We start from the raw sequence: 10,894 nt of genomic DNA on the forward strand, positions 1-10,894 counted from the left end.
CTTAAAAACCTCAGCACAGTTAAGCTAGTAAAAATCGACCTGACAGTGGCCCCAACGCTATTTTGTGCTCACTGCTCGAACTAATTGGGCCTTGGCCTCGTACCTTGGCCATACCCTGAGACATCTATCCCCGACGCTGACTGTTCCCCCGCTCTGCGCGCCCAGGACGGTGAGCTCGGCTCAGGACGAGTGTCGGCGGCAGACCGACCTGCGGGACGCCGCCGGCAGGGAACTCACCGAACTGGCCGCCAAATATGAGGCCAAGCAGAGCGCCGTCGCCGAGCTGGAGACCAAAGTCAAGGTCAGTGTCGGGTGGGGGGTGCATTAGGGGATTGTGAAAAGGCAGGGGCGAGTGGCTTTGTTTTGGTTCAGTAAGCAGCCTCGATGCTGTTTGGTTTTCGCTGATGTGGTGTTGAAATTGATGATGACTGAGCTGTTGCGGATCAATGTGCCTGATAATCTGACTGCAGTGCATATAAACAGTTTGGGAAGCCCGCTGTAAAGAAGCGATTAGAACACTGCCCTTTGCCCGATCTGTAGCGTTCAATTAGGATATCTCAGTCTTATCCTGATACTTACTAAATGAAATCTTTTCTATTGAGATGATGATCCATGTCAACTCCCACTTTCACTCCATTTCATTGCACTCTCCTGTTGCCTTATATCCAGCCTATTTAAACCGTCTACCTCTGACCTGTCCCCCTGTCTCTGCCCAGGAGCTGGAGGAGGAGGCCCTAGCCGCCGAGATGCGCTGGGACGTAGAGCGGGCCGGTGCTGAGGCGCGGGCCGCCCAGCAGAGGATCGAGGAAGCGCAGCAGCGCGCGCGGCTTGAGGTACTGCAGGCAGAGAGCGACTTCACCAAGCAGCAGCTCACCGCGCTCAGGCAGAAGATGCAGAACAAACCGGCCTGTGAGTGCGGGGAGGGTGGTGACTGGCGATGGGAAGGAAGTCGGGAGATGGTTCATGCTGCATAGTGTGTTGGGTGGTTTTAAGTGGTATGCTCGCTGACCTGATGACTGGCGTAGCGCATTTGAAGTTAGTATGAAGTAATCTTGTCGCCGTGGTTGGTAAATGCGGATACGAGTTACTTTATGGAACTGCCCCGTTCAGCTGGGTACTGCTGAGTAATTCTATCAGCATATAATCGTCCCAGATGGAAGGGCTACCGTACCCGGATCTTACTTCCTTCCATTTAGAACAACATCACGTCCAATCCCACCCTAGAGAGAACCCTAGAGTACAGTGGGCGAACTCGGGATGAGGATATCCGTGTCACCACGAGGGTCGTCGGTCATGTCAGTTGAATTATGGCTGCTGGTGGTGTATGCCCCGTCTTTCTCGGAAACTAGCACTGGCTGTCGGGCCGCGTGCTTCACGTCTGTCATGACTGAAATGGTCCCTGTTACTGCCCGGATGGGGCTGTTTGAATGGCAGCAGTGGGATCGGGTGGGTCTCCAGGGTATTATTGCGAGCTGGATACTACCTGGAATAGCCTTGCTGGGCGTTTTAAAGTTCACCGTTTTGAACTGTCCGAAGGCACGCGGGCTTCCGCGACTAATGTTATGTAGGACGTAGGTGTCATGAACCAGTGATTGATCAAAAAGAAGTGCAAAGTTCTTTGCACGCAACTGCACTAAGTTGCTGCCAATTATGCAGGATGTTCAATGGTTTTGTGGTAAATTTGAAATTTTCATCACAGATCACTGATCGTATAACACACGTCATAGCGCTACTCGTCTACTCCTCTGAGCCCTTTGAGTCACTGACACCTCTCCTTTTCTTCCCCCGCAGTGGACACCACGCCAAACGGCGACATCTCACTGGGCGATAAGGAGCTCAGTCCGACCTCCACCCCTGGCAGCCCTGCCCTGGGCTCGGGTATGGAGCAGACCGAGTGCGAGCTCGCCGCCGTGCGGGGTCAGCTCGAGGCAGCCGAGAGCCAGCTGGCGGCCGCGCACCACACCATCACCCGGCTGAGGGAGGAGGCCGCGCGGGCCGACGCCGAGACGGCCGCCTTCAAGGAGAGCGCCGCGGCCCTGGAGGCGGAGCTGGCCGCGGCTCGGACCGAGGCGGCGACACGGAGAGACGAGGCCCAGCGGCTGGAGACCAGTCTGAAGGAGAAACAGGGCGAGCTGGCCAAACTGGAGAAACAGGTGGGTGGACAGGGATCAAGTTCGGTCTCCTGTAGCTGCAGGGGGTGCGTTCTGTTGCTTCTCTGGGAAACGTGTGGAGGGGAGGGACTTAGTTCGGCCTCCTGTAGCAGGGGGTGCTTTCTATGACCACTCTGGGAAACAGGATATTCCACTTCCAGTGAGGCACTATGCTCGCAGTGAAGTGGTAAATGCTTTAGCGATTTTCGGGTCATTACCGATCTCGAACAGCGCGATGTGTTTTTAAGTCGGGGTCTTGGCATTATCTGATGAATGTTGACCCTGGTCTTGTGTCGCGCCTCCTTACAGCGGTCGGCGGGAGATGCCGACATCAAGGAGACCCAGACCGACATCATCCAGCTGAAGAACAAGGTGGACAGCCTGCAGGGTGAGTCGGCCGCACCCAGTCGGTATCTCAGCACCGGGAGGCATTTATAGCTGATCTAACATTTTCTGTCCCTCTTGGTAATATATGTCGGGGTATGGTGTCTGCTGTTCTCTGGTATTAAGTTTGCTTTTGTATGGCTAGATAACATATTTTAATGTTGCCTTTTTCTGTTCTTTTTGGTCCTGTTTTGTTTGTTTGTTTGTTTGTTTTGTTAACATAATTATGATTTTATCTTTGTTCGCCTTCGACGAGCGCTTGGGTTTATGTTTCTTTTGTACATAATTTGTATCTAACATTTCTGACTGACCGCCTGTGTTGTAGAGCGTTTGTGGATGATGGGAACGCACGTAGAGCACTACATTAGCACAATAACCATACTAAAAGGTTCGTTCGGTAACTGATGGCGGCTGCGCCATGTGCGCCTGCCCGCATGTCGTGCTCTCGTGAGAAGCCGTGGGGATTAAGATAGCTGGCTGGCTGCACTCACAGCTTCGTGAACTGAACTTTCACGCTGTCGCCATTCCTCTGGTGATGCCTGCAACTACCAAGGTGTCCGTTCCTGTTAAATGTTCTCCTTCGCTCCCTTTTCTCTTCCCCCACAATTTGTGTCTTGGCACTTGATGAGTTGCTTGCTCATGCACGATCCGCTTTGAGTTTTTTTATGCTTTTATTGCATGATTGCATGTTCATTCATCAAAGTGGAGGGTTTATTTTGCGATCATATTTGCGTATGATTTTGAATGAGCATTGATGATAGAGCTGACAGGCATGGCTCATACAAATCGCTTCGGACGTGGCGGTTTTTAGGCCTTTTGCGGTATTATTTCCATTAACCAGCACGCACTAGTTTTGCCTGGATCGTGGCAATGTATGCAATATACAGCTGTAATATTATCACCTACAATGCCGCTCTATTCTGGGGCTGTAAGAACTAGTAATGGTATGCAGCCACCAGTATTCAATAGCCAACTTAAAGAAGCGCTCCTGCTTGACTCCACCAAGTATCTATCGTTCGAAGCTCTTGTGGCTCTGTCCCACGCTTTCATCGTCGTACAAAAGCTAAATGTCTGTCCGAGTCGCTCACTGCTGTATTCGGGCGGCCGACAGAACTTCTGGAGGAGGCCCGCACCGCCCGCGCCGACTCCGAGGCCAAGGTGGAGCGGTGTCAGTCCGAGCTGCTGGTGACGCGCAACAACGGCCAGGAGGCCACGCTGCGGGCCGACCACCTGAGGACCCAGCTAAAGGTAAGGGGCACTGTCCTGAGGGGTAGCTAACAGGAGGCCACGCTGCGGGCCGACCAACTGAGGACCCAGCTCAAGGTGAGGGACACTATCCTGAGGGGTAGCTAACAGGAGGCCATGCTGCGGGCCGACCACCTGAGGACACAGTTAAAGGTAAGGGGCATTCTAAGGGGTATAGAACAACAGACACTGTCCTGAGGGGTACGCAACAACGGTCAGGAGGCCACGCTGCGGGCCGACCACCTGAGGACACAACTCAAGGTAAGGGACGCTGTTCTGACTGTCCCGAAGGCAGTAGCGTATTCAATGAACAGGAGTGCTGCCGCGAAAGGTGATATCAGCATGTTGACGCTCTTGTGCGCCTCATGTTAGTTGTGAAGGGCAGCTTGGTACCCTTGTCTCCTATCAACTGTGTCTATGTGTAGGTGTCAGCACTGTCCACGGTTGTGAATCAATTCGACGTCTGACTTCGTAGAACGTGCGTCTACATCTAACATCTCTCTCCCATTCGTCTGTGTGCCTATCTGACAGCCCCCCCCCCCCCCCGCTCTCCTCGCCCAGGAGACGGAGGCCAGTCTGGCGGTGCGCTCGGAGCGGACCGAGCAGCTCCAGCAGACGGTGGTCCGGCTGGCGGCGAGCGTCACAGAGGCCGTCGGGCAGCTACAGAGCTTACAGAACAAATACGACCACCAGCAGCAGGCGGCCGCCGACGGTCGCGCCCGCGCCGACCTCCTGCAAGGTCAGTGGGCGGTGGAGGGTATGGGAATGCAGTGGTGACCCGTGGGCTGTGGACCTGTGCCAGGGTTAGGTGTGTATTAACTAGATGACCAGGTAGGGGACGACGGACGTGCCCGCGCCGACCTCCTGCAAGGTCAGTGTTAGGTGGAAGGTGCGGGGCAGGCGGTGGCGACCTGCGCTAGGATCAGGTGTATACTATCCAGGACAGCAGCCTGTACAGCCTAGTAAATGAGACAGGGTCAACAAACTAATGTTCAGTTCCATTCCAGCCTCTGTCTATTTGTTCCCTCTAACATGTACGAATGATGAGGCCCTCTGTATTCCTGGTGAGTTTCGGAGTGTACTGAATGGGTCCCCGGGATGCTAAATTCACTTGTGATGCAGCCCACAAAGAGTCGTACGTCTGTTACAAAAGCAGCCGGCATCGGCGTTAGTTATGGGACACTGGGGGGCATGTACGGCGTGCGTGCCATCTTTTGTTCCAGCTGTGCCGTCCTTTGTCCAGACTTTGTCGTGTGACAGCTCTTTGGTATTTTCATGCTAAATTCCTTCTTGGGTGTTATTTGTTTCCGGCTTTATGTTATGGTAGCTTTGTATTTATCGAGGGTCGAATTGTTTTTTTTTTTCTAGCCACAGCTAGGCGCTTCACGAAAAGGTGAATGCTGCGCCGTCTCTGCTAGCTGTCTGTCCTGTCACATGTAAAGCAAATTCTCCCGTTTATTACCACAGACCACAATGCATTACTCCCACCGAGGACGTCCTCCATTAATTCTCACCTCCCCCCCCCCCCTCTATTTCAGAGAGTCTGACGTCTGCCGAGCGGCGCGCCGCCGACTCATCTGCCGAGGCCGAGAGTCTGCGGGCCCAGCTGGCCGAGCTGCGGACGGAGCTGACCACGGTCCGTGCCGAGACAGAGAGGAGGCACCGTCAGCTGGAGGAGACGGCAGACCGGCTGCAGCAGCTCGAGCAGCGCTTCAAGGCGTGAGTGGGGGAGAGAGCTGGGTGCTGAGCGATTTACTGAAACGGTTGTTTGGCAGTATGATGATGTTGCTAAATGAAGTAAGCAAGGTCTCCCTGTAAGTTTTATTTTACAAGTAAGACAACGTGGTCATGAAGTTTAGTTATGACGTTCTCTTGTCAAGACATTATCATGCTGTTGCTGTTGTCAGTCTGCAGCCTGCCTGACTGCGCCCGCCATTGACAATCCACATCTTCTCTCTATCTCGTCATAGATGCGAGGAGGAGCGGGACACAGCCCGGGCGCGCTGTGCCACCCTCGAGACGACCGCTGCCGAGCTGAGTGCCTCCTCGGCACCGGGCGGCGACGCTCCCGACTCCACCGTGTCCGCGCCGCCCGTGTGCGCCTCCCCTCCCTCGGCGGCCGCCGCGCCGCCCGCAGCCGAGGAGGCTCCCGCCGCCGCTGCCTCGGCAGAGGATGATGCAGAGAAGGCGGAGCTGCGGCGGCAGCTGCAGCATATGGACGAACAGCTCAAGGAGCTAGCCGTGCAGAACAGAACGGTAAGACACCGCTGCCCTCTGTGGAGCCGGCAGTACAGTCGGGCACTTTTCACTCTCCTCTGCAGCCTTATCGATGTTCACAGTTTCTCTTGGATCTATCTGCTTTATCTGTTTGTTTGTTTGTTTTCTATGGAATGTAGCTGTATGTATGCTGACCTGCTGCACTGTTTTATGTTTGAGCTGGTATATGCTTTATCTGTTTTGTGATGCTTGTAAGACCGTCTGAATTGTCAGTATTTCAGTGTTTGAAGCAAGGGGAATGTTCGGCACTGAATGCATTGGAGCTTCCTGAATGTTTTATGATTATTAAACGTTGGGCTGCCAGCAGTTTAGACGCTGCGCATTTAAGGGAGTCCCTGAGGAATGTTTTCATGATTTGTTGTGATTCTCTAAGTGCACCATGTCTAGTTCAAAAACTCAGCCTAGCACATTTTGGGATATAGCTCTCAGAGCTAACCGCACCGGCGAAGCCCATGCTAAGTCTAGTCTGGACTGTCCTGGACTAGTCAAAGTTGACTTCAGCCGGTGTGGTTCAGTTCGACAAACCTTCAGTCTGTTCGATCGTTAGCCGGTCGGGCAGATAGGGCTTGTCCGCACTCGCTGTCACATGAGGCATGCTGCACTCATAACCACACTATTCAGCTATTTATGTAAAAGTCACTGGGTCCCTGCCTGTCCGTGCTCTGATCTCTCTGCGTTCTGATTCTGTTCCCTCTCTGTTCTCTATGTTCTCTTTCGATGTTCGCTCGTCGCCTGGCCGCCGCCTGTCTGTCCGTCTGTCCAGCGCTCGTACCGTGTGGGCCGCACCTCTGCACTGCCGCCTGTCCTGTCTTACAGATGGACACCTCAAACGTTATAGCCGTGGCCGTACTGGTGATAGCACTCTTCATCGCACTGGTGGTGCTCAACTCGTAGCCCGCGGCGGCGCCTCTGTCCCCCTCCTTCACTCTGTCCTGTGCGCCGCCGCCTGCCTCTGCCTCCGCACAAGTCGCGGTGGTGTGTGATGAGTGACTGTGTGTGTGAGTGCGTGAATGTGTTGAGAGTGTGTGTTTGTATGTCTGTGTGCGACTTGTGCGGATGGTTTGAGGGGCGGCGGAGAAGATACGACGGTGATAAGGTAAGGAGCACTCCGCGCCAGTGCACTGCACTCGTTAAAAGTACCTGGGCCCATTGCTCGCTTACTTGCACGCAGGGTTGTTACGAGCAAAAACCCAACCCACTGGGTTTTTGGGTTTTTGGGTGGGTAATTGAAAGCAAAAACCCAGGGTGGGTTTTTGCCTTAACTTTGAATTGTTTCGATCACCACAATCACTTCTACATTTCAGTATTTCATGCTTTGGGCCTAATTCAATGTTTAATTTATGCTAGCATCTTATAGTGTGTTACAGAGACGCGGAATCAATGCCTGTTATAAGTAAAAACCCAACCTGGTGGGTTTTTGGGTTTCTAAGCTGCTTTTTATATTTAGAATGGGAACTGAAGCAAGCAACTAATAGGAAACAATAGTAAAATGTTTCGTTGTCCATGTGCACCAGTACGTGGACTGGATGAGGTCGACCACTCCTCTGGATTGGCGGGAATCTGCAATTATGTGGTGTGGTGTCAGCGCTGCTCTCGGCGGAGGCTGCCGGGCGCGCCTCGTGTTATAGACGCCCTGCAACATAAGGCGCGAGATGCAGCGGGCCGCCGGCTAGGCTGGGGCAGGGGGGGGGGACAAAGTTTAGTTCATACCTACCAGTCTGGCTGCTCCCGTACCTACGTCGCCAAACCAAGAGAACACCCGAGGGCATTTACGTGCTGAAGATCGGGAACATCCGCGATATTCAAGAACGCCTGTGGCCTGATCTGCGCATAGCTTCGTGGAAAACTGGACACCGACACATTCATCAATGTCTCCTGTAGCGATTTCCGTGTCCAAAATATGCATAAGTAGTCAAAATTTCGGATGGCAGGGCAAGAAAGGCGACTCTGAAACTCGGTTAAAACAGCGTTTATACTGTGGTTTCGGCGGCATTATCACTTTTACGCATCCGTGCGCTCCCTCCCAGCGCGGCGGAAGTGCGACCGACGAAGAGGTTGCTAGGCAACGGTATTTGCTTGGGCTGTTCTATGAACTCAGGTTTCTATAGCAACCCCGTAACAAACCAATGAAACTGAACAGGTCTCCATGGCAACCACGGTACAAACATTGCTATAGAACACGTCTGGTAAAATTAGTTGCAACCAAGGCCATCTATAGAAGGTACAGTCACTCCCCCGCCGACCAATCAGAGACAGATCCTGAGTGACGTCACCCCTGATGCTCGCAAGGGGTACTCCATTCCTTTGCAACGTAAAAATGACTAACTTCATTTGAAGATTTTTGATGGCACTGTGCACTTACCGCTCAGCCGATGATGTCAATGGAAAACCCAACTAATTTTCCAGCGACAAAAAAGAGCAGCAATATGCTAAGAAATGGCCGGTTTTGAAGATATAGACGATTTAAAAAGCCTCTGCAGCAGCAGGAAAGCAACGTAAAAACGCATCGAGCTTATATTTTTACTATGGATAAATCATTTTTCAGTGAGGTTTTAGATATGGTATAGATTTAACTTACAACTTTATTACAATATTTTCATTACTTGAAACTTTATTTCAAAATAATATTTTCAAAAATGGCAGCTGTTGGCAAGTAGCTTGGGAGCGATTGTGGCGCACCACGCCATTAATTGTCCTGAGGCCCCCTTATGATGTCATCAAAAGTGGAGTGACATGGGCCTGGTTGCAACTATCTTTAGCCACCGTGGTTGCAACGATCATAGGGCCTAATGAAACATCACAGCTAAAACAACCAAAGTGTGAACAAAAATATCAAAAAGCCTCCAGTAATATCAAAAACCCACCAAAAAAAAACACGAAAAACCCACCAAAAATACCAAAAACCCACCAAAAACCCATGAAAAACCCTGGGTTTTTGCAAAAACCCAGGGTTTTTGGGTTTTTCACCAAAAACCCTGGGTTTTTAACAACCCTGCTTGCACGCCTTACGTGGATCGTGATATGCGCTAGCATGATGTCAATGTCTGGATGTACTTTTTTGGGCTCGGCTGGCGATATATGTGCTGCCATCTTTCGACATTGGTCGACACCTTAGTTGCAACTGTTAAGTGTAAAGAGCAGGGAATCATCCATTGGTTGGATGTTTTGTACTTTGGGACTCCATGACTGATGCCTCAGGTGTAGTATAGCAGTTTTCATTAAGGTTTATTTGTGTTTTGCGTTTGGCTCATCACCATGCTTTCCTCCATGTCTTGCGCTGACCGGTCCGCTGTTGCTCCACAGGCAACGGCTTGCAGTGTTCTGCCACTACTGGTGCTGGGCTGGAGTATCTGTATGGCCTTCTACGACTGGCTGGCGAGTCTGACGGCTACCCGCGAGCCCTAGCGACCCTCCCGCCCTGCACCGACCTTCCTACCGCCGCTCAATCCGGCCCCCAGTGAGACAGAGAGAGACAGACTGAGAGCGAGATTCCGAGTACGTGTAGCGCCGCGGGCCGGCGCCGCCGCCATCCTGTGCCATGGGCAGCAGCGACCAGTACAAAGGACCCGGAGCGACCGGCACTGCTCCGGCCCCGTGGCAGCTGCCCCGCCGCCCCCGCCCCCGCCCCCGCCGCCGCCCGCTGGGGCTCCCGGACATACCCCACACTGCGTCCATGTGTCGAGCCGAGAGGCCGGGCACGGTCAACGCGGCGCAACGGCGGCTGGTGCCTCACTAGAAATTCACTCTGTCAATGCGTTGCGTATTGGGATATTTTATGGCGTTATGTTTGGTGGCTGTATCCTGACGGTAAAGTGCTCGTGATGGTGTGTAGGCGAATCTGTCGGCCGGTGGTAGGCATGGAAAGCTGAGTTTATTTTATGATTAGCTTCGTCCCTTCGTCCCCCCCCCCCCTACCTCGCAATAATCTTCCAGGACGCCTTTCGATAACTTTTCTAATCCCTCCCCCGATACGGAGTCAGAGACTAGCATTTTAACGGTGCGAACGCGCGAACAAGCCGGTGCGAGTCAATGTTGTTGGTGCGAGTGTTTGTGAAAGCTGTGCGATGATGAGCTAGCGAAGGACGAAGGTGTCGGCCGACCCGTGACATACGTGTTTGGGACAAGTGGCGACGCCGGCCAGCGCCAAATTCTGAGATATATCTACTTACGCTTGGTAAAATGTCGCGCATCTGTTAGCAGACAGACTCGCCCTTTGTATTATTTTGTGATTGAGTTGAGCGATGCTTTGTGATAAAATTGATGAACGACTGCATATTATTTCGCGTTTGTTGCCGTGGAGCCGTCGTAATGCGCGAAACCTGAGATGAAGAAAGCAGATTTTACCGCTCCCGGAAAGCGAACGTCACTCTTATCGTCGTGAGCAATGTGGTGCAGCAAACGTGCGGACTCCCGCCGCGTTTTAATCATACCACCCTTTTGGTACTTGCGTGATTTATAACCCAGCGCCTTCGCGGCGGCCGTTCTCCTAGGCTGCGCGTCAACAGTGCCATTTTCTCCGTACGATCTCCGAGGAACACAAAATTTACTGAGTGGAGCGACCGTGCTGCTCAGTGCGACACGGCGGCACGTGCGCGCGAGGAGTGTACGTGCCCGAGGGCAGAGTCTGACGAGCGAGGTGATTGTTTTGTACGTGCCGCCGCGAGAGCGCCAAGTCTGGCTACCTCAGTAGCCTAGCATGGCTACCTCAGTAGCCTAGCATGGCTACCTCAGTAGCCGGCCCGAATCAGCCGAGTGAAAGTGATGATCGGTTAAGGCTTGTTGATTATTTTATTTGTTACACTATGTGAGCTTGTAAATATACACTTTCCCAACCACAA

At 52.7% G+C, this 10,894-nt stretch overlaps 1 protein-coding gene across 3 annotated transcripts in view; it reads left to right on the plus strand.

Annotated features, from left to right (window-relative positions):
- The window catches only part of LOC122394069 (sarcolemmal membrane-associated protein-like), a 28,943-nt gene extending 18,049 nt beyond the window's left edge, over positions 1–10,894 (plus strand). For all 3 annotated transcript variants that reach the window (XM_043390635.1, XM_043390633.1, XM_043390634.1), the window contains exons 9-18: positions 166–301; positions 717–909; positions 1,792–2,153; positions 2,460–2,538; positions 3,646–3,782; positions 4,341–4,518; positions 5,318–5,498; positions 5,750–6,035; positions 6,873–7,152; positions 9,360–10,894. In XM_043390635.1, coding sequence (XP_043246570.1) covers positions 166–301; positions 717–909; positions 1,792–2,153; positions 2,460–2,538; positions 3,646–3,782; positions 4,341–4,518; positions 5,318–5,498; positions 5,750–6,035; positions 6,873–6,950 — 1,630 coding nt within the window. In that variant the 3' untranslated portion in view covers positions 6,951–7,152; positions 9,360–10,894. The remainder of the gene's footprint in view (positions 1–165; positions 302–716; positions 910–1,791; positions 2,154–2,459; positions 2,539–3,645; positions 3,783–4,340; positions 4,519–5,317; positions 5,499–5,749; positions 6,036–6,872; positions 7,153–9,359) is intronic.

Source organism: Amphibalanus amphitrite, unplaced genomic scaffold (genome assembly GCF_019059575.1).
Source record: "Amphibalanus amphitrite isolate SeventyFive unplaced genomic scaffold, NRLGWU_Aamphi_draft 000571F_arrow, whole genome shotgun sequence".
In the NCBI taxonomy this organism is placed as follows: domain Eukaryota; kingdom Metazoa; phylum Arthropoda; class Thecostraca; order Balanomorpha; family Balanidae; genus Amphibalanus; species Amphibalanus amphitrite.